Raw genomic sequence first — 24,681 nt, 5'->3', positions numbered from 1 at the left:
CAGGTGTGATTGGAGCGGTCCCTTTGTTTTGGTGCTTGCTCTCTGAGGTGATTGCCTTCCATCTTAACTGACCCCTGGGTCCCCGGAGAGAGGCTGGTCAATGCCGGCCACCAGCAGCAGTCACCCCCGGCCCAGGTCCTCGAGTGCAGACTTCCTTGGTGCCATGGGCAGGCCTGCCCTAGAGGTTGTGCAACCCCCCCCCACTGCTTCCCCGATTCCAGAGACAGCCCAGAGCGCAGTTTCCGTCCATCGGCCTGACTCGGGGGGCGCCCAGCCTCAAGCACCGTCAGGAGGACAAGCAGGTCCCTTGTCACCATGTGGCGCAGTTCTGCTGAAAGCCAGGCTGCCCCGGGCAGTGTGGGGTCTATCACCGCCTGGCAGAACGAGGCACAGACATGGGATTGTCCTGGGTCTGTCCCGGGTCATCAGTGATTGCTGGGACCCAGCGACGACCCTGAGGGCGAGTGAGGTGGCCGTTGACTGCTGGGGACGCCGAGGTGCCCGTCTGCTCACGGGGCTGTGTGCTGTGTGTGCAAGCGTGGGCTGCTCTTGAGTCACTCGGTCTGGGGGTTGAAGTTTGTCTCGCTGCGCCAGGAGGCATCGCCGGCTAACTGTCCGCTGGGGAGAGCCCGGCTCCAGCTGAGGGCGTGCAGGCCCTTGCCGTGGACAGTGAGGCTGGAGGCTGGGGCCAGTGGCTGCGGGGGTGCAGGTGTCCCAAGGGGCCTCGGCCTTGCTGTGCAGCCGGGTGTCCCTGCAACAGTGTCCGAGGGCCCTAGCAGCGGACTCCGTGCTGTCGCTGTTCCCCGGCATCCGGCTGCCCGCACGGGGCTCCCCTCAGCCCAGCCCACCAGGCCGCCCCTGCTCGCCCCCGACTTGCCTTGGTCCCTGCTGAGACAGGACCATGCGCAGGCGACTTGGTCCCATGATAGCTCGGCAGTTTTTTTTGTTTTCTTGTGTTTTTCCTTCCCCTTCTGGCCCTTTTTTCTTTTTTTTCTTTTTAAAGATTTTATTTATTTGGGAGAGAGCACACACAAGCAGGGGGAGCGGCAGGGAGAGGGAGAAGCAGGCTCCCCATTGAGCAGGGAGCCCGATGTGGGACTCGATCCCAGGACCCTGGTACCATGACCTGAGCCAAAAGCAGACGCTTAACTGACTGAGCCACCCAGGCACCCCTTCTGACCCTTTTTCTTAACTTTGTGATCCACTGGACAGACACCTTGATTTAGGGTGATTGCTATTTGAGCACGGGGCCTCTGGGAAGGGGTTAATTGTGTGATGGAGACCAGGACATTTTCACCTGCTTGGGTGACACTCACACGCTTACTGTTATCAGCCACTTGGTTCAACTGTAGAGTCCAGAGTCTGCTTCCTGCTGGCTTGCCCCTGCCACCTGGCAGGGCCCCATCCCTGCACCGGTCTGGTGAGGGTGCTGTCCCCAGCTGCCGCCTGGCAGCCACATGAGTGAGGGCACCGCCCCGGGCTCGCAGGTCCAGTCGACCTGGGTAATTTCCTCTCCTTCGGGGCCAGCAGAGCCCTGTCCGAACAGGACCACTGCGGCGGCTCGGGCCAGCAGCACTGCTGCCCACGGAGGACCTTAGTCTCCCCTTCTATGGGCAGCTCGTGTCCAGGGGAATAGAAGGTGCTTCCAACCTCTGGGGTAAAATGACGGTTTTTTAAAGTTTCGTGTCCCAGGTTGTTTAGTTTCTGCCACATTTGCCAACTTTTTAATGGAGACGGTTTCCTAACAGGCGGGGGCGGGGGAGGCGCCGCTTCGCAGGCTCTGCGTGTGGCTCTCGTTTGGCCGCCGGCGGTAAGGTGCCCACAGCATCACAGGTCGCTTTTCCCCCAGCATTCTCCTCGAGCACCTCTCAGCGCCACCCCCATCCCGGCCTGTAGCAGGGGGTTGAGTTGTGGCATGTGGTTGTCCTGGAGAAGGGGGAGCCCTGGGCAGATGCGGCCCTGCCGCCCCCCCATCCTGCAGCAAACTGCGGGTTTGTGCCGCCATCTGGTGGTGACGGCCAGTATTGCGTGGAGCCTTGCTCCTCTGCACCCAGTTAGGCGTAAATTGCATTTTGACGTATTTTTGTTAAGAATACACATGAAAAATGACAGTTTTCGGTGCTACTTAGCTGCTAATGGTTGAACAGGGAAAAAATAACTGCTTAGGCTCTGCCATTCGACTAGGAAATGTGATTACAATCTAGGGAAAACCGCCCAGTCCCCGTGCTGACGGGCGGTGTAGCCATGTGGAAACACTGCTCAATTAGCTGTGTCGTGCTTGCAGGCCAGAATCCAATTGTGGACGTGGCCGAGGACGGCCGAGACAAGCCGAAGCTGCCAAATGAGAAAGATGAGATGGAGCAGGCCCAGATTAAGGGCCCCGTGGACGTGCCCCAGAGAGAAGGCGCCAAAGAGAAAGAGGAGGAGGCGCAGCTGGACCGGCCTGGCCAAGGTGGGGTGGCGCGGCGGGAGGGCAGGGGAGGGGCCTGCCTAGGTTCTGGTCCTTGCTGCCTCCTTCCTTCTGTGACTCAGATGCATGTTCTCCCGCCGGCCCCCACCAGCTGGCTTGCAGCTGCCCCTTCTGTAGTTCTCTAGCAGTAGCCTCCGCGCTCAGGCAAAAGTCCGATCTGTGAGACGTGGCACTTGCCAGCCTGGGTCACGCCGTCGGGCACTGGGACTCCGTTCTTACTCCTGGGAAGGAGGGCCGGGCCGCCCTCTCCTGCCTCCTCCCCGACTTGTCTGTTGCCTTCCAGGTATGGCGGTACCTATGGGCGAGGCCCACCGCCACGAGCCCCCTGTCCCTCATGACAAGGTGGTGGTGGACGAAGGTCAAGACCAAGAAGAACCAGAGGAGAATGAACATCCGTCCAAGCATGTGGATGAAAAGGCTCTGGGGGGCAAGGCTCAGATGGCACCGCCTCTGCCAGATTCAGAAAGAGAGAGACCCAGACAGGACCAGGTCTTGGAGGCAGCAGGTGGTCTCCCTGAAGATCCCCAGAAGGTTCCAGAAGAAAATGGTCAGCCAGCCATCGAGCCCGTGAAGGAGGACCAGGGGCCAGGCGACAGGGGTCTGCAGCCAGGACCCCAGGCAGTGCCACCCGAGGGGCAGGACGCCCCGGCAGCTGGTGCAGGGGAGAGAGCAGGTGGGGTCCCGATGCCGGGCCGGGCCGCAGGGGCCGTGGGGCAAGCGGGCGGAGAAGAGTGAGCCCAGTGGGTGTCAGCTGTGCCTGTCTTGGCAAACTCCTCTCCCTGAGACGCTCCTCTGGTGGGGGGCCTGGGAGAGGCCGGGAGGGGCAGCGAGAATTGATTACCCCTCCTTCTGCCCCCACCCCCCTTCGGCTCCCAAGATCAGCACGTGACAGCGTGAGAGCCGCGGCCCCGTCCGCAGCTGCTGGGGAAGCCGGGCGTCTGGTGACGCCACACGCCCGTGGTATCTGTCACACAGTCGCTGGCCGGACCGCTAAGTGTCAGGTGCCGCGCTGTTCCTGTGCGTCTGGGCACTCGCGGGGGACGCGCGGGGAGCGCTTGACAGGTACCACGTTGTTAAGTGCCGCCTCGGCGCTGGTTAGGACGGTTCCTGCGTGTTAATTGGTGCAGGTAGTTAGCCCTGGCTCGCTGCCACGAGCCCATGAGATTGTTAAATATGTTTTTATTACTTCCCTGGTAATCATCAGGTTGGGTATAAACTGCTGACAGAGGGAGGGGCGACGAGGAGGCTAGTTTTAGGAAGCCTCTCCCCCCTCGTGTCCCTCCTCTCCTGCCCTCTGCCCCCGCCTCCCCCACCCAGAGTTCTTTGCGAACCTCTTGAATCTCCGTGTGTGCAGGTGGGAAGGCTCCCCTCCTGGTGAAGCCGGCCCCCGAGGCCGGGCCGCAGGTGGAGCCGCGAGAGCAGAGGAACGCGGAGGGCCGGGGCGGAGGCCACACCGGCAGCAAGCTGGAGGGTAAGGCCTTTGCTTCCTTGCTGCATCGTCCCCGGGGCCCGGAGCCATCTGCCCCTTCCTTCCAGACCCCCAGCAGCTTTCTCTGGGCAACCCCCCCGCCCCCCTCTCGTCCTGTCACGTGGTTTTCCATTCGCATCTCTGATGGTCTCAGGGCAGCCATGTCACTGTTCCTAACACGAGTGCTGTTCAGCACCACCAGGCTGGGGGGCTTCGTGCCCCCAGACGCTGCTGCTTTTCAGGAGGTGCCTTCCCGGCCGCCCAGGTGGGAGGGCAGGGGGCTGTTGCAGCCCACCTCAGCTTGGCCCCCAGGCGGACGTTCGTCCCATCTGCAGTGAAGACCCAGCACCTGTCCCGAAACCAGTGGTTAATCCTCCTTCAGACCTTCATGCCTGTTTTGGGGTGACCTCCCCTCGTGGCCGGAGTCTCCCTGTCGGGCCTCTGTAGTGTGGGTGGTGACAGCTTTCCTGGATGGTGATCGCCTCCTCATTTCATCGGTGACCCAGGGGCCCCTGCACACCTGCCCCCCGTTAGAACTCCTCTCCACCCCACCCCCACCTGCCGGCATCGCTAGGTCTGTCCGCGGAGCGGCCCCGGGGTCCGGGCGTGTGGATCTCGGTGGAGCAGCCCTGGGGGCCACTGCGAGACGCACGTGCCCCGCGGCGCCCCCCAGCTGCCTCCCAGCAGGTCCTGCAGGGACAGCCCGCCCGGAGCACTGGCTTGGGGCTGCCCGCCGAGCCCGTGGGCAGCCAGAGGCCCGAGCAGGAGGCCTTGGAAGTTTTCTGGAATTCGGGGGCTGTTCCAGGGGCTTCATGTGTGGTGTCCCCTGCCTGGTCTGTCTCTCTGCGTTCACTGATTCCAGCGCTTGTACTTTGTTACCTAAACCTGTTTGACTCTTTCGATTTTTTTCTTTCTGGAAAGACAATTTTCACGGTTTCCTACTCTGCCTTTCTTCCGTACGCCTCTCAATGGGATGAGCAGCTGAAATCAAAAAGATGGTAGCAGGTACGGCTCCCATAGAGGGCCTGCTGGGGGCACCCGAGGGGCAAGAACAGAGCAGGTGCAGGCCTGCCGTCCACATAGCCTGCCCCTGGGCTTGGCTCCAGCCCCTCGGTTAGGGGCCCCCTCGCCACAGACGCCCTGGTCCTGGAGGACGGTGCGTGCCGTCTACGCGCTGGCTGCTTCAGGCCTCCCCTGAGGATGGGGGCCTGCGTGGGACTTCTGCCATGTGCATGGCCCGGTATCAGTGTGCTCTGCATGTGTATTAACATCCCATCTGTGGCCCTGGCGGGCCGGGCTCTGCCTGTGGGCACGGCTTGTCACCACTCTGGTCCACATCTGCCCCCCGCATTGCTTCTGGCTGGACGTGACGTGACCCCACTTCCCCTCCTCCTCCAGCATCGGTCTCGGGCTGGGACCCCGAGGGGCCGGGCAGGCTGGGGCCCACTCCTCCAGCACCTGCCCTGGGGATGGGCAGTTTTGGCAGCACATGGGGCTCTCCTTGTACTATTGACCGTTATGTGGCCCTGAGGCATGGGTACCCAGGGTGACAGTGAGGCTCATGGCCGAGGTGACTGGTCCGGAGACCTGGGGGGCCAGCGCAGCATACTTCCCTCATACGGAGCCCGATCCGGTCCACAGGATGTGGCCTTTCTCAGGCAGGCTCTTCGTGACCTTAGGGTGTCTGGATGAGAGCCGGATGGGAGCAGGGACTGCTGCATGGGGGCCTGTCCTCCATGTGCCTCGTCCTCCTTGCTGTCTGGCTCAGCGTATTCTTCACAGGCCTCTGGGTGGGGAGGGGTGGGAGGGGTGGGGAGGCCAAGCCCCTCCTGCTGTGGCAGGTCACGGGCCACCACTGGGGAGGACGGGCCAGCACGTCTGTGTGTGCCCAGCATGTGGGCCTCGCCGGGTGTGTGCTGTTACCACTCCCAGGACATCCTTCCTTCTGAACGTGCCCACCCAGCAGCCCTAACCACTCATGTCATCTTTCATGGCTTCCCGTTTAAAGACCTGCATGTTGTAGCAGTTACGGAAGCCGTGGCTGCTCGCGGGACGTAGCTGACCCGGTGCTGAGGCGTTGGTAGTGAAAGGCGAGCTTCCCCGTGCTCCCACAGGTGGCCGCTGCCGGTTCCGGGCGCTCAGACTCGGGGCCTCTTCCTGGGCCCACGTTCTGGGGCGGGGGTGCGGAGAGAGCAGAGCGGGCCCCTGACGTGCCCTGCTGTGCTGCCCCCCCCGCCCCGTGCCAGCTCGTGGCCAGTCTCCCGGGCGACGGTCAGGAGCAGGGTCAGGACCCTCGGGTGTCAGCAGCTGGCCTCTGCCTCCCCGAGGCCCCAGTTCTGGTTTCTGCTGGAGAGGAAGGTAGTTGTGTTTGTTCCTTGAATTCTCACCGTGGAGGAAGCTTTCTCGGAGCGCAGGGATTCTGTTTTTAGAGTAGTTGTAGCTTACGCCACCCGGCCCAGGGCACCGCCGCCATTCCCACGGTGGCACAGACCTCCCCTGTGGCTTCTCTCAGCGTTTCTCCCAGCGGGCCACCGTCTGAGCAGCTGGGCCCCCGCCTGAGCAGCTGGGCCCCCGCTGGGCGTGTCTACACCACAGGCCCACGTGAGCCAGTGCGAGCGAAGGGCGTGCCGGGGAGGGCCCCACAGGTGACCTGGTGCTGTCACCGTGTGCCACACCGCCCTCCGCCCAGCCCAGCGCCTGTGTGGATGGGGCAGGCTCTGACTGCGTCTTCCCCACGCCAGCAGCTGGCCGGGCAGAGATGCTGGACCACGCGGTCCTGTTGGAGGTGATCAAAGAGCAGCAGGTGCAGCAGAAGCGGCTCCTGGACCAGCAGGAGAAGCTGCTCGCGGTGATTGAGGAGCAGCACAAGGAGATCCACCAGCAGAGGCAGGACAGCGAGGAGGGCAAGTCGGGGCCAGGCCGGGGAAGGGGGTCCTCGCTGAATGCGTGCCCGCCCGCCATGTCTCCTGGTGACCCCGTGTGGCTGGATCTGTGGCTCCGGAGCCTGGAGTCTTGCTGGGCAAAGTTTTTGATTAGTGTTCAATTGCTGGCAAGCTCACATTTCTAGTCCCTGTGTTGGTAGTTTCAGTTCATTTCTGTGGCTAAACTGGTGATTTACTTCATTTGCAGCTGAAGTGCAGCCAGAACCTGGGGTGGCCGCGCCCAGAGGTAAGGAGCAGGAGGCCCACGATGGGGGGACAGTGGAGCACCACCCCCAGCAGCCTTTGGAACCTGCACTCGGAGCTCCCCGGCGGCCCCCCGCTCTGCCCCAGGGACATGGCCAGCGCGCCGTGGGGGAGCCTGAGGGGGCTGTGGGCAGAGCTCCAGCCGGTCCTCCTGGCGCCTCCGACACGGAGCCCCGGGCAGCCCGGGCTGAGCCAAGGGAAGGCCGGCAGGGCGTGGTGCCCGCAGCTGGAGCTGGCCTGCCAGACCGAGTGCCTGTGCCCGGCCTTGCCGAGGGGCCCAGGAGCCCAGAGAAGCTCGTCGCTGGTGAACTCCCCGAGCAGGGTCAGGACGCTTTTGGCAGAAGCTCCCATGAAAGGAAGAAATCCCGAAAAGAGGTGGCCACCAGTGCCAACGTTCAAGAGGCAGATGTGCCGGGGGTGAGGGAGGTTGGGGACCCTCACGTGAGGTCCCAGCCAGTGAGCCGAGACCGGGGACCTGCAGGCCTGTCCAGCAGGTCGGGAGGAGCAGCCCCTGGGGCCCAGGCGGAGATTCGTCAGTTGGAACACCAGGCCGTTTCTGCTGGGGGTCAGGGTGGGCAGCAGGGTGGTCACCTGGAGGCCAGAAAGGAGGCCATCGGCGAGGACCATGTGCCTGCTCTGGGGGAGGATGCTGCCGTCCAGGAGCTGGAACGGAGGCAAGATCCTGATCTGGGGCCCAAACCAGCCATCCCTGGGGCTCAGAAGCCAGACCATGCCAAACCCAACCGAGAACTCAAAGTCCAGGCCGGTTCTGACCTTAGGAGGAGACGGCGGGATGTGGCTCCTGGGGCAGGGGGGGACCCGGCCCCAAGGGACAGGGTCATCATCAGCTTTAACCCTCTCCCGGACGTGCAGGTCAATGACCTCCGCAGCGCGCTGGAGACCCAGCTCCACCAGGCCGCGGGGGGCGCGTTGCGGGTGGTCCACGGCCGCCAGGTGAAGCAGCTGGCCGGGGCCCCGGAGGAGCCCTGAGCAGCCCCTAGTGGCCGCGGTCCTCCTGGTCGGCGGGTCTCAGCCAGCCACGCTGGGGCCACGTGGGCGCGGAGTTAGAGGTCACGCTGTGGCTGGGGGTCTGAGAGGCCTCTCACCATGGCCTCGCTGTCCAGATGGCCTGTGCCTTCTCCATCCCACATCTTAAACTTGTCCGAGTGACTGAGCTCACCAGGACTCAGACGACGCAGTGTCCAGTTGGGCTTCAGGAGTGGCCGGCCGGGGAGTGTGGCCCTGACGTGGACGCGGGCTGCGGTGAGAGCCCACCGCGTGCCGGGCTCCCGCTTGCTCTAAACGGTCGTCATGACTGTGATGTTCCAGGCATCATGGAGAACCGTAATGAACTCTGCCTCCACGCGGCTGCTCGGTGGACGCGGCTTGGCGTCTCGGGGGTCAGAAAGCTGCCCGAGCGCGCGCCCGCCTCTGCCCTTGTCACGGTCCTTGTGCTCTGCGCTCCCTCCGCTTTCCCAAACTGTAAAGTTGTTTTACAAATAAGAAGTGTCACGATGTCTGGTCCATGCAGCTAGCGTGGCGCCGTGCTGGCCGTCGTGAAAGGCTATCTGCTGACCAGACCTCGCGGTGGTGTGGAAGCCCGACGCGGCGTGGCCCCAGAAGGACCCCGTGAGCAGCCGGGTGGCGTTTGCAGTGTTGTGTTTTCAGGGAGCAGGAGAGCCGATGGTCACCCCCTGGCCCCCGAGGCCGGTGGGCAGGTGTGACCATGCTGGGCTGTCCGTGTGTAAGGCTAGGGCCCGCGCCAGCGCTGCCCGGCGCCCCGAGGGTGGGTGTGCTCCGGACCCTGCCGCCAGGGGCCCCGGGTGCGGCTGCTGGTGGGCCGCTGGCCAGAGGTGCCCGGGCACGTGAAGGACCACAGCTGCACGGCAGCTCCAGCCGCGGCTTCTGGCCTCTACTTCCCCTGAGCCTTTGAAATGACATTTGTTTATTGTAGTTCTGGCATTCTTGGACAGCCTGACGACTAGAAACGAGTAATACAAGGCCTAGCTGGTTCCTCTGAACCAGGGGCCGGCGCTGGGGGGACAGGAGTGGGCAGGGCACTGGTCCTGCAGCAGCAAGCCCCCGAGGAAGGGGGGTGGGTCCTGGGGTGCTTCCTGTGCTTAAGAACAATTCCAGATGAATCATGCTCAGTGGGAAAATGCCTTCTGGACGCTTCCCTAAGATCGGAATCCCATTTGTAAATAAATTTTTAGAGTGGGATTCTATTTCTGGACGCCATTTACCTGGATGTCTTCCCTTGACCCAAGCTTCTTGTCTTCCGGAGGTCAGGCCATCCTCCTGCCATCTGCAAGGTCACATCCTTCTCACAGCGGGGAACCCAGCCCCGGCTCCCCCAGACACTTGGGGTCCTTGTCCCAGTTCCCACTCTCCCGGCCTCCCCAGCCCGCAGCCCCTCAGGGAAGAACCTGAGACCTGTGTGTGGGGTCAGTTTGCCAGAACCACAGGGAGCTGGAGGGGCTGGGGGCCGATGTTTGCTTTCTGACCAGACTGCCGGCGCCAAGATGGCGGGTGCAGTGAGCGGTCCAGGTGGAGCAGCAGCAAGTACGGCCATCAGCGGGCGGCTGGCGTAGGATCTTGTCTGCGAGGGCGCCCGTTCCAGGGCAGGGCTGGCAAGCCCAGATAGGGGCAGGTAGGAGTGAGGATGGAAACCCGGTGGAGCCAGGCCCTCAGGGTTCAGATGCTGCCTGAGGACTAAGGTGACGGTACAGGGCACACGAGAGTTGTGTGCGATGATGCAGCCGCAGGAATGGCTGCATCCAGACACCCATTCGGTGGCATTTCTCTCAATAAACATGGTCTTGAACATGGCGTGAGTCTGGGGAAGCCAGAGAGCAAGGGCAAAGGCCAAGGAACTTGGAAGGGACTTTGGTGCGTGGCCCGAGGAAGGGACACAGGAGGCTGGTGAAGAGTTGGGAGACACGGGGGCAGGAGGACACCTGGTGGGATGGTTCTGGAAGGAGCCTGGAGTCATTGTAACCAGCAGAGACCTGCAAGCTCCCCGTAAGAGGCTGCCAAAGGTCAGAGTGGAGAGTGTGAGGGTCTGGAGAAGCCCACCCTGGAGGCTGGGTGAGGGAGAAGCGTGGTGAGTGCTCGGCTCCCAGGCCTGCCCCTTCCTGCTCTGGCCCTTGGTGTGTGTGGGATCAGGGTGCAGACCGCCCCCAATCAGTGCGTGGGTGCTGGACCCGGAGCCCAAGGGCAGGGTGACCTCCATGTTTCTGGGAGGGGCTCCTGGAGCACAGTCCCCAGGCGTCCAGCAGGCGGCGCTCAGGACCTGTGGAATCCTTGGGCCCCGCGTGCTGGGTATGTGTATGTGTGCGCGTGTGTGAAAAATGCTGCACCCCTGATTTCCTTTTCAGGTCGAGGGGCTGGAGTGGGGTACAAGGAAAGTCAGGAGGGATTGGGCTCTGACCCGAGGGGGCTGCAGAGGGGCAAGTGCCCCACGTGGAGTGACTGGCGCTGGCCTCCTAAGCCAGACCCTCCCTTGGCCGGCTGGTGCCTCTAAAAGGGCACCCCCCTCCTTTTTTGCCTCCAAGTCCAGAAAAACCACCTGAGTTGGCTTCCCTACCCGTGGCTCTTTTGCTCAGGGCATGGTTGTACTTCTATTCTCTGGTACGTCCTGTAAACGAGTAGCTACGTTTGCTGGCTCTGTTAGGTTCAGATAAGGTATTTTGAATAAAAATGCCTTAAAAAGTGAGAGCCCTGAGCAGTGTGTTCCCACGGCCCAGGCGCACTCTGCGTACAACAGAACACAGCTCTTGTGTGGTCTGCCACGGTCTTTATTGTTGCTTCATTGTCTTACTCTAACCCGAATCCTCAGGCACACGATGCAGGAAAACCAACTCGCCCTCTGTCCACAACTCGCCCTGACGCGCCCGAAGTCCTTTCAGCTCTACAGGCTTTAGATGTTTTTGACGTTTACCCTTTGGGGCCGTCAGCACTGGGCGTCTGGCTCTGCTCCCTGAGGCAGTAAACAGAAGTGCATTGCTGGTTCATCCATCCTAACGGCCTCCCCTTAGAGTCTTCTTGGCCTGGAAGATAAAGGATTTGGTGTGAACAGGTTAGTTAGATGAGACTGCAAAGCAAGAAAACCACCCCACGAAATGCTCTCTGACGGCAAATACCTTACAGGGAGCCCGGCCATGGATGCCGGCGGCATGGATGCGCGGCAGGGGGCTTGGCCGCTCGGAGCTGCCACAGGCCAGGGGGCTCTATCTGCTCCGTGGCCGTGCACCCCCAAAGCCAGGCCCCCCTGGACCAGGCACTGTGCAGACAAACCCCCAACAAACCGCGCTCCGTGCTCGCGAGGCAGTGGGAGCTTCTTACAGAGAACGCTGCGGCGAAACACTGAACACTTGCCCAGAGACAGGGCTCCTGGGACAGAGCTGGACGGGAGCCCATCGCCCTTTCTGCCTCCTCACGCGGCTCCCCACAAGTGCCGTGGACTACAGTAGCATGGGAAAAACGCGCTCCTCCGTGTCTGTCCTCGTGGTGAGAAACACTCAGCAGCTGGTCCCCGGGCCCGCAGTTAAGTCATCTTCCGTGACCATAGCACGCGGAACAGCTCCTGAGCGTGGGGCCCACACCGTGGGGACATCTTTATGTGATCACAGCAAAGGTGAGTAAAAATGCCTGTAACAGAGTAACTCCTAACCACAAAAGGTGGTATGGAAAGACCTGTAACTGACACGTAAATTCTTCCAGGCAGTAACCCCTTGTCCTCTGGCTGTACAACAAGGAAGCTGCCAAGAGGACAGGTGCGGTCCTGGGTGAACGGCCCACGTCAGATCTAAGGCTGGTGACGAGGGCTGACTGGGGGTGGGGGCAGGACGAGGCCAGAGTGTCTCTGCTGTCACAATCACCAGGGAGGTAGAAGGAGACTTCTGAGCCCCCGGGCTTCGAAGGGAGCGTGTGCACTGTCCTCTCCCTGGAGAAGCGGCTAAGCCACAGCTAACCACGCTGCTCACGATGATCCCGGGAGGTCAGGAAATGGCCTCAGGCTCCCTGATTTCTGCCGAGCTCACCCAACTGCCGGGTCTGCGGTCTGGTTCTCTGCACCAGCAGCTCCGGGGGACACAGGTGATCACGGCCCAACCCAGACCCACTGGATTGGGCACCAGCCCAGGACTGCATCGCCGCAGCCCCCTGCTCACTGCGTTTGGAACTCCCATCTAGGTTTCGCGAGTCTGCATCTCCTCCAACCCTACTTGCTCCACACCCTTTATGAAAACGTGTAAACACAACACTGATTCTTCACTTCAGGGCTGGCGATCTTCACAACTTTCACCGGCTCAGCATCTGATCCAACAGGAATCAGAAGATGCCTCAGAAACAGAAAGCACGTGCTGTTGAGCGGTCCGAGTCCAGAACCAAGAGCACCGGCCGGCCGTTCCCACCATGGCGCGCTCCGGGGCCGGTGAGGACTGACAAGCCCAGGACAATGACCTGTTGCTTCCCCCCGCCCCTCGGGGCAGTCGGGGGTGCCCCTCGGGGCGTGCTGGCTGGCCCGGGGTTGTAGCCGCGCGCACAGCACACCCGTGGGTCCCTAATCACCCGGGAAGCTAAGAGGGCCGGTGCTTAGGCGCCCGGGGTTCGTCTGGACACCACGGCCACGGCCCCCCACGGAGTTAGAGGCGCGCCCGCCGCCGCCGCCCGCATCCTCGCGCTGGGGCTGAAGTTCCCCTCCGCGGACACACGCGGGCACACGAGCTCCGCGGCGGCTGGAGCCCCGCGTCCGAAGCAGCAGCAGGCGCCCGGCACCGAACGCACGGCAAGGGAAGGCAGGCCTGCGGCCCAGCACGGGTCCCGCTGTCCCTCCCCAGGCGGAGTGGCAAGGGAGAGGCCCCGGGCGGCGCCCACCTACCGCGGCGGCGAAGCAGCTCCGCAGGGCCTCGAACTCCTGCGCACAGAGGTCCTTCGTCAGGCGGCCGCCTGGGGCCGTGGACGCCTGCACGCACCTGCCGTAGGCCGCGGCCTGGGGGCGGGGGGAGACCGGCGAGGATCACAGCGGCCCCCGCGCCCGCTGGTCATCCGGGGCAGACCCCGCCCCCGCCCCGCCCCACCGGTCACCGCCCCGCCCGCGCGGGCCCTTCCTGTCCCGTAGGCACTGCCTCGCCCGGCAGCTCCTCACCTCGGCCCCACAGGCCGCTAGGCGCTCGGGGAAGGCGCGGAGGCGACCTCGCACGCGCCCCCACACCGCTCCGTTCCCCGACATGAGCGGCTCCTCCTGGCACCCATGGGCGCCGCCATCTTAGGTCCGTCCTCTTCCGGCGCCCAGGGGCTCAGTAGGCGCGCCTTCCGCCCGCAGCCTTCCCTGCGCTTCTTGATTGGCCAAGCTTCAGCCCCCCCCCCCCCCCCCGCCCCAGCACCCGCCCCTCTTCCGGGACGGTGCCCGGTCTCCCCGAGCTCTGCAAGTGGCTCGTGGATTTGTCTGTCTTGGATCTGGGACTTCGGATTGGCTCAGGCTCAAGTTGTTTGTCGGAGTCGGCGCCGGGGCCCGCCCCGCGCGAGCGATTGGCCATCTGGGCCAGGCGCGCGCGGTGATTGGAGGGGGTCCGGGGCCGGGCCGCAGGCGGGGCCGGAAGGTGACCGGCATCATGGCGTCCCCGCCGCCGCTGCGGGACCGTCTGAGCTTCCTGCACCGGGTGAGTGCGGGCGCCCGCTCGGTCCCCGCCGGTGCCTCCTCCCAGGCTCGGCGACCCTGCCGTCCCCCTCGGCCCTCTCCGTCCCCACGGACGCGGCGTGGGCAGGTCACGCCGGCCCTGCATCCGACTCACCTGGGGCAGTGCGGCCCCGGGAACAGAACCCGAACTGGAAAGGCGGCTGGGGGCCCCGGTTTCTGGTTTCTTGCCCCGCCCAGAGCAGCCTTGCAGAAAAACCCAGCCGCGGAGAGTGTCCCCGATAAACCTAGCCGGACACCCGGGACGTCCCTAGCCCGGGGGAAAGCCCTGAGCTCGGGTCCCATCTGTGCCAGGAGGACTGAGGGAGGGGTGGGGCTGGGCAGCGTCCGGGCAACCCAGCAGCTGTGTGTGGTTAGGATCCCATCCCCGCGCCGGCCCGGAGACAGGTCCTGTCCTTCCTAAGCCTTAGTTTCGAGGGACGCCTTCAGGACCTTGAGAAAGACAACCCTGGCTCGTAGGAGACCCGGGTTCACAATCGCGAGCCTTTTTCAGTAAAGGCTCCAAGAAGCGGAGGCGGGGGCTTGTCGTTGGTGTCGGCCAGGACAAAAGCAGGTTCTGCTGGTGGCTTTGAGCTTTCCCGGGCAGGTGTTCACGGGGCTGGGCCGTCCTCCTGAAGCAGTGCCCTCCCACTCCGTGCTGAGGGTGTCACGGTTCTGCGAGTCTTCCAGCTCCCCTTTGGCGGACAAATAGCGTGAGTAGGGCACGCACACAGCCTCACACGATCTCCAGGCGTCTGTCCTTGTGACACTGGACAGCGGCAATTCAAACCGTAGTCCGCAGTGAGCACCTTGCAGAATCCACGCGCTTGTCGACCTATGTGTTCCTGAGGTTTTGCGTCCTGCCCCTGTACCGAGGCTCGCGTTCTCCCCACCCCATGCGGAACGAGGTGGGAACGGGTGTCTCCGTTTGATCCCTGTAATGCTCACTCATCAGGGCTCTCGCTCCTTTCTAGCTCCCGATTCTTCTGAGAGGAACGTCAGATGATGATGTCCCGTGTCCGGGCTACTTGTTTGAGGAGATCGCTAGTATCCTTCCTCGTCACCCACATGCAGGGCCCTGGAGCAGCTCGTCCTGTCTGGAAGAGTCCCACAGCTCTTTTACTCTAAAGACCAAGTGTGGGTGGGTTCAGAAGCCACATTACTGACGGTGTGGGGCCCAGGAGGCCCTGGAAGCCCCAAGCTCTGGAAACCAGGGCCTTGGGTGGGTGTTTTCGGCAGGACTCACGAGAAGTCCGGTGGCAGGAAGGCCTGGTTCTCTCCCCCGCCAGGCCCTAGTGTGGCCAGGGGTCAGCTCGCTCCTTCCCTAACCCAAGTGCGTACCAGAAATCTCCCACGAGTCCCTAGGCAGCAGCCAGTGCCTCCTGGAGTACCTTCTGAACCGTCTGCACAGTGGCTCCGGCCGAGTGAAGCTCAAGGTGAGTCCCTGCGCTGCCCCCACAGACCCTCCCCTGAGTCAGGGCCCCAGCTCTGGCCAGTGACTGGCGAAGCAGGAGGACGCAGCGGGATGCGTGCAGGCTGCTCTCAGGGCCTGTGCCACCCCATGTGACTGTCCCCAGGTGCTGAAGATCCTGCTCCACCTGTGTGGTCACGGCTCCTCGTCTTCCCTGCTCATCCTCAAACGCAACCCTGCCTTCATCCAGGAAGCTGCAGGTACGGGGCGCAGGGGGGAGGGCAGCCAGAGATGCCCCCCCCGCAGCTCCAGTTTTCTCCCCAGCCACCACCTTCTCCTGGCCATCGCTGCGCCCATCGTACGGGCCTGGTTCTGCCTGTGTGCCCCGCCAGGCCTTGGCGGCCCAGACCTGTCTTGCTTGTTCTAGTGCCGGGCACACCACAGGTGCTCAGCAGGCGTCTGCACCACCTCCCATGTCACGCGCTTGGTCTCCTCCCCAGGGCTGCTCCTTAGGGCCCGAGACAGGGAGCACTGTGGGCTTCTGCTTCAGAAGGTCTGTGGGAGACCACGAGGAGAGGTGGGGCTCTGGCCTGTCAGGTTCCGACGCCATGTCTCACCCCACCCCCACTCAGGCCAGGGCTTGTCACATATCTTTCTCCTTAGCTAGGACTTGGGGGGACATGGCCTGAGACCTGCTCCTTGGGTAAGGCAGGAGTCCTGGCTGCAGGTGGTCTTGGGGGCATAGCACCCACAGACTCCACTATACACCCCTAATGAATCTTTGGGAGGGCTTGGCCTCCAGGCAAGAACTATGCCCACTGAGCTGTCCCTGAGAGGGGAGCACCAGGGAGGGGGACCGAGTTGCTCTTGGCCACCTGGTGCTCACAGGGGACCCTCACGCAGCACATCCTACCCGCCAGGTGCTGGGATACACCCCATACCCTGAAATCACTGTCGACCCTTCACCGAAGGCAGGGCTGAGTGAGGGTAGGCGCTCGGGGCCCGGGAGAGCATCACTGCACAAAACTCACACGCTGCCCCAGGTGTCTATCGGGGCCTGTGCTTGTCCCGGTGAGCTCCACAAAGCTTGTGCATGGAAACAGCATACTCGTTGACTCTCGGTGGCCGGGGGGTCTCAGCGGTGCCAGCTGTGGCCCGTGCAAGTCGCCACCTCCGCCCTCCGCCCCCCCGCCCGCAGGGCACGGGTGGGGCGGCTTAGGTTGTGGCAGGCAGACCTGGCAGGCCAGAGCCCCGCCTCTCCTGATGGTCTCCCGCAGACTTTCTGAAGCAGACGCCCACAGTGCTCCCTGTCTCTGTTGGCAACAAAATCTCTCTCGCCACAGGGCGACTACCAGTTAGCGGTCTCAGTCCGCTGTGCTCTGAGCGCCGACCCCGGGGGACGGTGCCACCGGCTGTGGGGAGGTGGGGCTGTGACAGCAGGTGGCTTTGGGGCAGGAGGGCCTGCAGAGGACCGCCTCGGCTCGCACAGGAGGGGCCGGCTGCCGTCCCTTGTCCACTGGTGGTTCAGCTTCCGGCCGTCAGTCCTGGCTGGGCCCAGGGACCGATGTGTGCCCACGCTGGGCCACCTGGCAGGGTGGAGACAGGACGGCCCCAGGGGGGTGGGACGTGAGAGGCATTCGTGACAGAGGAGACAGGGAGAGCCTGGTGTCACTTAATACTAAGGAAGTTTCATTTGCCATAACTGATACTTTGAGAAGCAGAGCTTGAAGGCCGTATAAGGAATGGGGGTTTTATTGTCAAGTCTCTGGAAATCTGCAGAGTTTGAATTGGACGAGATTTGCTTGCATCCTCTCTGGGTGGAGAGTGGATCAAGGGAGGTACCTAGGCCGCCAGGGCAGGAGCTCAGCCGAGAGAGACGGCCGTGGGGTCGGGGAGAGGGGCCCCCTCGTCACGCTCTGCAGGTTGAAACGCGGGCCGGGCCGCTGTGCACGTGCACGAGGGGGCAGCCTGGCGCTGCAGGGGTGCGGACTTCATGGGCCAGGACCGCGGTGTGGCTGTGAGAAGCAGCCTGGGGCAGTGGGTCCTGGATGACGGGCTCGGGGGGCTCCCCAGGCTTGGACCAAGGAGCAGAGGTATTCTAGGGAGCGGCAGGTTCCTCAGGCTGGTGGCTGCTGTAGGGACTTGAATGTGGAAGTGATATCACAGGGGGGATTTGAGATCAGACCTGTGCTTTAGAAAGCTAACCCGCACCCTGGGCGTGCTGGGGTCACCTGTGAGGGGTCAGAGCTCTAGGGGCCCGGGGGGGGTGCCCAGGCTGGTTTGGCCTGTGGCTCAGCACCCCTGGGGGGCTCAGCAGTGCCCACTCAGTGCTGTCTCTCTGGCTCTGCCTGCAGTGTTCTCAGGCCCCCCGGATCCTCTCCATGGGAACAGCTTGTACCAGAAGGTGCGGGCGGCTGCCCAGGTAAGTCCGGGACTCAGGTCAGTCCCAGGACAGCAACGGACGGTTCTTCTTCTCCCCCCACTCTGGACCCTGGCTCTGCTCCTGCTGTAGGACCAGATCCCCTGAGCCTGGTCCTCAGAACCGTGGGCACAGGGGACAGCGGCCAGACGGCACAAGCTGAGCACCCTCCTTCTCCTCGTCTAGGACTTGGGGAGCGCCCTGTTCTCTGACACCTTGTCACCTCCGCCTCCCTCCCAGCCGCCCAGGGCCCTGCCTCCAGCAGGTAGGCGACCGTGTCCGTCCCTTGCACTGAGTCGTTCCTCTGGGGACGGCTCGGGGTCCCTGCTCCCCACCTGCCATCCTTGGCCAGCATGCTGTTCTGCACAGGGCTGGGGATGGGTGGCCACACTTGGCAGCTGACGTGGGCCTTGCCCACAGGCATGGGCTCGCAGTCCAGACCCCAGAGCGCCCTCCAGGGCTTCGGCTACAGCAAGGAACGGGGCCACACGGGTGAGTGCTGTGGGGGCTCTTGGGTGCAGGGGTGAAGGCCTGGCAGCTCGGGCCTCCCGAGGCACGGAGGGCGCAGTGTGCCCGGCGCCCGCAGTCTTCTCTGCCCAGGTCTGCAGGACAACAAGGCAGGGCGGGGCTGCTTCACCAGCAAGCGAGAAGCCAGGCTGAGCCTCAGTAGCACATGTGGGCGCCCAGCCCCTGGCTTATTCAAGGGCCGGAGGGCATAGGGCGCTGGGCCTGGCTGGGACGGAGGCGACTCCAAGCAGGCGCGGTGCTGGTTGAGGGTGGAAGCAGCTGTCTCTGTGTGCGGGGCGTGTACTCGAGGCCTGCTTCGGTGGCCTGCGTGCTACCCATTCTAGTCATGGCTCTCACACCCCCCAGCGCTTGGGGAGCACTGATCCCTAAAGCAGGTCTGGCTCAGAGGCCTCGCTTCTTCCTAATGCGGGGGTGACAGTGGTTGGTCCCTGTAGGGCACTCATGTGGGAAAGGGCACGAGCCACCGTGGGGATTGCGAGTTCCAGCACAAGCAGCACCTTAGGAGGTCCCTTGCTTTCACACGGGGCCATGGGGACCCAGGGGTGTGGCTCTGCCGTAAGCTATGGAGCACCCAGGCTCCGTCAGGCCTGGAAACATACTGAAGCACAATTCCCCAGGGAAGCTTCCAGAAGGATCCGCATCTCCCGCGTGGCTTCTGCTCTGTAACTACAGCTCAGATCTCGACCTTTGGAGCCCTGAGCGGGAGCAGTGCCTCCTCCTGGGAGACACAGGAGAGCATGGGGGACGGGACCGAGGAGGGCTGTCACCCTCTCCCTCTCCCTCTCCCTCTGGTGCAGGCTCTGCGGGCGAGGGCTTTCTCTCCACCATCCAGAAGGCTGCAGAGGTGGTGGCCAATGCTGTGCGCCCTGGGCCCGAGAGCCCCAGCACCCAGAGATCCCTGCCGCGGGGTGATGCCTACCAGCCTGCCATGACGCCTTCAGCCGGCCACAGTGGCCTGGCTGCTGGGAAGCCGCTCTCCGGAGCCCGCCCGGGTGCCCGAGGAAGCGGTGAGACTCTTCTGGGGGGTCTGGCTTTCCCCTGCCAGGGTCTGGGTGAGCGGCCCCTCCCTGTCCTCTGCTCGGGGGAGAGGGGGCAGTGGGGAGCGAGGGGCAAGACTCCTTCGGTAGCGAGAGCCCCCGGCTCCCGGCTCAGGGAGGCAGCCGTCGAGAGGCGGGGGAGGAAGGCAGTGTGCCCTGCATGGGGTCAGGGAGCCCCGCTCTGCTGGTCCTGCCATGACTCAGAGGCAGCATGCTATCCGATGCTCCCTTGGCTGGGTGGCGCCCCCACAGAGCCTGCCACCACCTTGGTGCGCGTTTACTGTGGTCTCTGCGGTGGCTTCCTCATCATACGAAGGTTACACACGGCATGCAGACGCTGCTTTGCCAGCCTCTTGCCGGAACCTCAGGTGTTACAGCCCCAGAGCGGGTGGGGCTCCCAAAGGCTCGCCCTGCTCAGATACAGACCCAGGACCCCAGCCCAGCTTCTGCTGGTTCAGCCAGGACAGCAGGGACTCTGGGGCCAGGGCCAGCCTCCACAGCACGCCCGTCCCACTGGGGGAAGTAGATAGCAGCCCAGGTGGATAACAGAGCTGGGTGTGTGGCCAGGAAGGACCGCTCAGGACAGGCGTCAGGGTGATCTGCATTTCTGCCTGTAGCAGAGGCTTCTGGGAGTTCAGCAGGCTTGAAGGAAGAACGTCAGGGCTCCCTGAGAATTGAGTGCCACCCACTCGGGCCCTGCGCCTTCTGCCACGGGCCCGCACCTGCCTGGCCTTGGGTGCCTGGCGCTGCTGGGGCTGCATGAGCTGGCCCGAGGACAGGCGTGTCCCGGGCATGCCCTGCTCTGTCCCATGTCACCTCGTGCCCGGTGTTTTTCGGGAGCTCAGGCCCTTCCCTGGGTTTCCTGGTCCAGGTGCCCTGGGGAGGGGGGGTATGAGGCGGATCAGAGGACCCCAATCTCATCCCCAGTCCCGTCTCTCACAGTCCTGAGACCCCAGCCTGGGCAGGCTGGAGGGGGCTGGGACGAGCCAGACAGCAGCTCCAGCTCCCAGACTTCCTCCCAGGAGAACGGCGACCAGAGCAAGGCCTCGGACTCAGGCAGTCGGTCGGGCAGTGATAGTCCCTCGGCGGCCAGCCAGGCACCCAGCGACCTGGCAGAGCGGTGAGTGGGCACCATAAGGCACTCTCCTGGTCCTTTTTTGGGTCCCACCCTGGGTGGAGGCCTGACCTGGAAGGGTCTTTCTCCAGCCCTGACCGCTGTGCTCCCAACAGGGTTGAGACCGTGACCCTGAGCGACTGTCAGCAGGAGCAGAGCCTGGTCCAGACCGTGACGCGTGGGCCACGCGCCTTTCTGAGCCGAGAGGAGGCACAGTGCTTCATTAAAGAGTGAGTCCCCCGCCTCTCCCCGCTCCCGGCCCCCGGCCCCGGCGCCCGCGCCCCACCTCCTGATTGCCCTTTCCTGCAGGTGTGGGTTGCTCAACTGTGAGGCCGTGTTGGAGCTGCTGACCCGCCACCTGGACGGGCCCGGCGAGTGCGTGCAGATGGTGAGGACCGGCCCACGGGGCGAGGGAGGCTGTACGTGCAGGTGCAGGGGAGCGGACGGGGGTAGCTGGTGGCCTCCTCACTGGGGGGTCTGCCCTGGGCAGGAGGGGCAGTGAGCACAGGATTCCAGGGGGACTGCCCCGGGGCTTCCCCAACTTGGGGCTGCAGTTGGGCCAGGAGGAGGAGGGGAGCTGGTCAGATGGGCCTCCCTCCTGGGGTGGACCCTGCTGACCTTCTGTGTGCCTGGCAGAGAGCCCTGGGGGCCATTGCATCCCTGGGGCGCACCGACCTGCTCTCCCAGGAGCACATCCTGCTCCTCACGCGGCCGCGGCTACAGGAGCTCAGTGCAGGCAGTGCCGGACCTGTGACCAACAAGGCCACCAAGGTGGGCAGCAGCCGGGGCGCAGGGGAGCGGGTGAGGGATGCCTCAGCAGTCCCACCCCTGTCCGTCCAGCCTTTCCCGATGCACCTGTATGCCCCCGCTCCTTGCTGCGCGGGACAGCTCGCGCCCTTAGAACGGCAGCTGGGGTCCCCGGCCCGTGGCACTCCAGGCTCGCTGGCCCCTTCCAGTTCCTGGAACCTGCCAGTTCCCCTGCCTTTTACTGCTCAGCAGCTTTGCTGTGCAGGCGGCTCCCCCGACCACTCGAGTCGACCACTCGACCCCCTCTTGTGGGAAGCCCTCCTTGCTTGCTCGGTTGGATTTGTCTCACCCTTCTGTTCTCCACAGTGTGCTTGGCTCCCCGGTCCTTCCCTGGCCCCCGGAGAGCAGAAACGGTTTTGTTCTTCTAGAGTCCCTTTTCCACTAATGCCTGAATGGTGTGCAGGCCGCCTGACTCTCACTGGGGAGCCTCTGGGCAGCGGCCCCCACAGCCAGGCACCGGCACCTCCTCTGCCTGTTGGCATCTCTGGCTTCTCCATTCTTTTGTGCCCGCGGAAAACTCAGATCTTTAGTTGCTCGTCTTTGAATTGTGTTTTGTCAAAGAATTAGTGACCCAGCGACACACGCGCCCCAGTCATAGTGGGATTTCTGGGGCCGAGAAGGTGGGAGGAGGCCTTTTGTGCAGCAGTGGGGAAGGCCCGGAGGGTTTAAGGCCCGTTCTTCCCTCGGTGTCCCTGTCAGGTGCCGGCGTGGCACCCAACCAGCTCTCCCCATGCTGGCTCGTCCCGCAGCCAGGTTTGCCGACGGGGAAAATGTCGGTCATGTGACAGCAGGCGCGGCCGCGTGCGGGTGCAGAGGGCATGGCCGGTGTTGAAGCAGGCGGGGGACGACAGGACGAGGAGGTCTGGGCAGGGGTGCTCCAGAGGAGGGTGTCTCTGTGCCCCCTGGGGTGCACAGGAACCCTCAGCCAGTCCCCTTTCCTTCCACATCCAGATCCTGAGGCACTTGGAAGCCTCCTGCCGACAGCGGCCCCCTGCCCGGAGGCCCCCAGCTGAGCCGGGCCCCGCTGCTGCCCGCGTGGGCCCATCGGACCTGCTGACTGACGCCGTGCCTTTCGCTGGGAGCCAAGCCTTCCTGCAGCCTCTGAGTCCCACCCTCTTCCCGCCCAAGGGCTCTACGCTCCCTCCTCCCCCGGATGGCTCCTCCCTCTCAGTCCCCGGGGATGCCAGGGAGGTGGAGAGCAGACTGGCGGGTTCCAGAGAGCAGGGGGCCCCATCTGAGTGGAGCCCGTTGGGCACGGGCTCCCCAAAAGGAGCACCAGAACTTAGCCTGGGGCCCAGCAGCTGCCTGCAGAGCCCGGCGGCCAACGGCAGCTGCAGCTCCTTGTTTGCTGGAATGGAGCTGGTGGCTTGTCCCCGCCTGGTGGGGGCCGGGACTACCACAGAAGGGGCCCCCCAGGCCCCCTGGACATTGTCACAGAAGGTGGCAGTGAGAGAGCCTCCTGGCCCAGAGCCGTCAGCTTTCCCGTTTCTAAACTCGTGACCTGGCCAGCCTGGGCCACACGTGGAGTCCTCATGGCCCCCGATCTCTAACTCCCAGGACCCTGTGACTTTGTGCTGTCCCGTTTGCCCACAGCCCCCATGTTCTACCAGGAGTGGTTCCCCTTGGGCGTCTGCAGCGGCCCTGCTTTCCCTCTGGCTGCTTCCCCTTGCTCGCAGAGGACGAGGGACAGGCGGCTCATGAGCCGATCGAACAGCCACTCGTCAAGCCTGGATGATACGCCAGGAGTCCACCAGCCAGATGGAGCCAGGCCACACCGTGCAAAGGAGTCCACGGGGGCCAGCTCCCAAATGTTTTCCCGTAGGCGAAGATGGACCCCCCTCACACACGGGCCCTTGTGGGCGTGGTGGCCGCAGGGAGAGCCGTGCCGGTTTCTAGGCAGTTAGGAGCTGAGTGGCTTGTTCTGATGGGCAGCTGGGGGCCTGGACTGCTGGGTTTCCTGCCATGTAGCCATCTGGTCGGGTAGGGTGAGCATGCCATCTGTGTGGCCCTATCTGCAAACAGGCCCCTCTCCCCGCGGCCAGAGGGATGGGAAGCAGGAGCCGTGGGGCAGAGGGTGCAGCATGGCCTGCCTGGACGGGACAGGAGGGGAGGCCTGGCTCCTCACTCAGCACACTCACGGGCACATGGAGAGGGGCACCCAGCTCCTCTGTGGGGGACGCGAGAGGAGGAGACTGAGCCCAGGCAGTGGCCCTTGCCAAGCTGCTACGGTTTCCAGGTGACCACAGAGAGGAGGGTGTGGGCCGCCTCGGTTTCCCCCCACGTCCCCTGTACCAGAGGCTAGCTGTTTGGACTTGAATCCCTGTAGAGCAGGCAGGCTCACAGCAGGGCCTCAGCAGTGTGGACCTCTGGGGTCCCCTGGAGACCCGCGCCTGCCTCGCAGAAACAAGGCTTTCTGTGGATGTGGAACCACTGCTTGGGTCTTTATGTTCGAGCTCAGATCGCTGCCCCCTCGGTGTCCTGCTTCCTGCAGACTACCCGGGGCGGTCACACCACCTAAATGTCCTCAGTAAACGCTAGCGTTCCCACAGCCACGCTGACGTTGTTCCTTCCTGTGTGTGTGTGTGTGTGCGTTTCAGTGACAACAGCATTAAGGGGCTCACTTAGAGGACTTCTTTTGTCCTGTCAGAAAATGCTGGGGAGAACAAGCCAGCGGGGCCGTCTGGTCCTTCAATGTTAACTGTGAGGTTTTAACTATGAAATTAAGTTTCTGAAGCAGGTGCAGGGCTCTTCAGGTTCTCTCTTCCCGCATGAGTGTCAGGAATTTGTCTTCCACGGAGCTGGTTCGTTCCACAGATGCCGGCTGTCTGTAGGATCCTTCATTGCTCATGTTGATGACTTTTCCCCACTCTTGGTTAGTCTGATTAGAAGTTTGTTAATTTTTGCAAAGAACTAAACCTTTGGTATTATTTTTTCTACTGTTTTTATGTTTTGTATTTCATTGTTGTTTGCTCTTTATTATTTCTCCCTACTGTTTTGGGTTCATTTTTTCTTTTTATTCTAGTTTCTTTAAGGTGGAAGCTTAAATGATTGATTTGAGACCTTTATTATTTTTCTAACATTAAAAATTTTAATGCTCTTTTTCTCCAGACACTGCTTTGATTGCATACCATGAATTTTGATAGCTTTATTTTTTTTAAGATTTTTATTTATTTATTTTAGACATAGAACAAGGGAAGGAGCAGAGGAAGAGGGACAAACAGACTCTGTGCTCAGTCCCACGACCCTGAGATCATGACCTGAGCCAAAATCAAGAGTCGGACAATTAATCGACTGAGCCACCCAGGTGCCCCTGATAATAGTTTTATTTTTACTTAGTTCAGAATATTTTCTAATTTCCCTTGAGATGTCCTTTTGTCTAATGGGTTATTAAATGTGTTTTTTTTTCTTGTTATTAGGCTTTTAATTTTGATGTAGTCAGAACATATTTCTATAACTTCAGTTTTATTGTTCAAGATTTGAAACTTCTGTTGAAGTTTGTTTAATGGCCCAGAATATATAGTTTATCTTGGGGAATGTTCCATGTGCACGTGGTCTAAGAGAACTCC

The 24,681-nt window shown here is 62.8% G+C and overlaps 3 protein-coding genes across 11 annotated transcripts in view; 2 read left to right on the top strand and 1 right to left on the bottom strand.

The window, feature by feature from the left end:
• Positions 1-8,598, top strand: part of SLC38A10 (solute carrier family 38 member 10) — a 41,470-nt gene extending 32,872 nt beyond the window's left edge. For 4 of the 5 annotated variants that reach the window (XM_021680915.1, XM_021680918.2, XM_021680917.2 and 1 more), the window contains 5 exons: positions 2,285-2,452; positions 2,754-3,143; positions 3,825-3,941; positions 6,680-6,841; positions 7,068-8,598. In XM_021680915.1, coding sequence (XP_021536590.1) covers positions 2,285-2,452; positions 2,754-3,143; positions 3,825-3,941; positions 6,680-6,841; positions 7,068-8,113 — 1,883 coding nt within the window. In that variant the 3' untranslated portion in view covers positions 8,114-8,598. The remainder of the gene's footprint in view (positions 1-2,284; positions 2,453-2,753; positions 3,144-3,824; positions 3,942-6,679; positions 6,842-7,067) is intronic. The other variant, XM_021680916.2, reaches the window with a different exon arrangement.
• A 2,304-nt stretch (positions 8,599-10,902) lies between these two features.
• Positions 10,903-13,422, bottom strand: NDUFAF8 (NADH:ubiquinone oxidoreductase complex assembly factor 8). Of its 2 annotated transcripts, none has more exons than XM_044921662.1 (3): positions 13,272-13,422; positions 13,001-13,115; positions 10,903-11,172 (listed from the first exon to the last, which is right to left on the bottom strand). In XM_044921662.1, the coding sequence occupies exons 1-3, from the start codon at positions 13,353-13,355 to the stop codon at positions 11,060-11,062; spliced, it is 312 nt and encodes a 103-aa protein (XP_044777597.1). In that variant the 5' UTR covers positions 13,356-13,422; the 3' UTR covers positions 10,903-11,059. The 2 variants fall into 2 exon arrangements, with proteins under 2 accessions (XP_044777597.1, XP_021536599.1); XM_021680924.2 differs by having other exon boundaries at positions 10,913-11,172; positions 13,005-13,115; positions 13,272-13,397.
• Positions 13,423-13,726: 304 nt separating this feature from the next.
• Positions 13,727-24,073, top strand: TEPSIN (TEPSIN adaptor related protein complex 4 accessory protein). Of its 4 annotated transcripts, XM_021680921.1 has the most exons (13): positions 13,727-13,785; positions 14,774-14,846; positions 15,144-15,235; positions 15,377-15,470; positions 17,565-17,632; positions 17,816-17,894; positions 18,050-18,121; positions 18,955-19,164; positions 20,137-20,314; positions 20,425-20,538; positions 20,618-20,696; positions 20,945-21,079; positions 22,067-24,073. In XM_021680921.1, exons 1-13 carry the CDS (start codon positions 13,738-13,740, stop codon positions 22,613-22,615), a joined length of 1,791 nt encoding a protein of 596 aa, XP_021536596.1. In that variant the 5' UTR covers positions 13,727-13,737; the 3' UTR covers positions 22,616-24,073. The 4 variants fall into 4 exon arrangements, with proteins under 4 accessions (XP_021536596.1, XP_021536597.1, XP_044777596.1 ...); XM_021680922.1 differs by lacking the exon at positions 18,050-18,121; XM_044921661.1 differs by lacking the exon at positions 18,955-19,164.
• Positions 24,074-24,681: the final 608 nt, after the last annotated feature.

Source organism: Neomonachus schauinslandi, chromosome 15, assembly GCF_002201575.2.
Source record: "Neomonachus schauinslandi chromosome 15, ASM220157v2, whole genome shotgun sequence".
Classification (NCBI taxonomy): Eukaryota; Metazoa; Chordata; class Mammalia; order Carnivora; family Phocidae; genus Neomonachus; species Neomonachus schauinslandi.
The sequence above is the reverse complement of the archived record's forward strand: the minus strand, read 5'-3'. Positions and strand labels throughout refer to the sequence as shown.

What these genes read in the sequence shown, in the direction of transcription:
- NDUFAF8 (XM_044921662.1), bottom strand. Translation starts at nt 13,355, where the DNA reads ATGTCGGGGAACGGAGCGGTGTGGGGGCGCGTGCGAGGTCGCCTCCGC. An exon ending in TAGCGGCCTGTGGGGCCGAG is followed by an intron (nt 13,116 to 13,271) that starts GTGAGGAGCTGC and finishes CCCCGCCCCCAG; the next exon opens with GCCGCGGCCTACGGCAGGTG. An exon ending in CTGCTTCGCCGCCGCGGTAG is followed by an intron (nt 11,173 to 13,000) that starts GTGGGCGCCGCC and finishes TTTATCTTCCAG; the next exon opens with GCCAAGAAGACTCTAAGGGG.
- TEPSIN (XM_021680921.1), top strand. Translation starts at nt 13,738, where the DNA reads ATGGCGTCCCCGCCGCCGCTGCGGGACCGTCTGAGCTTCCTGCACCGG. An exon ending in CTTGTTTGAGGAGATCGCTA is followed by an intron (nt 14,847 to 15,143) that starts GTATCCTTCCTC and finishes AGTGCGTACCAG; the next exon opens with AAATCTCCCACGAGTCCCTA. An exon ending in CCCGGGTGCCCGAGGAAGCG is followed by an intron (nt 19,165 to 20,136) that starts GTGAGACTCTTC and finishes CGTCTCTCACAG; the next exon opens with TCCTGAGACCCCAGCCTGGG.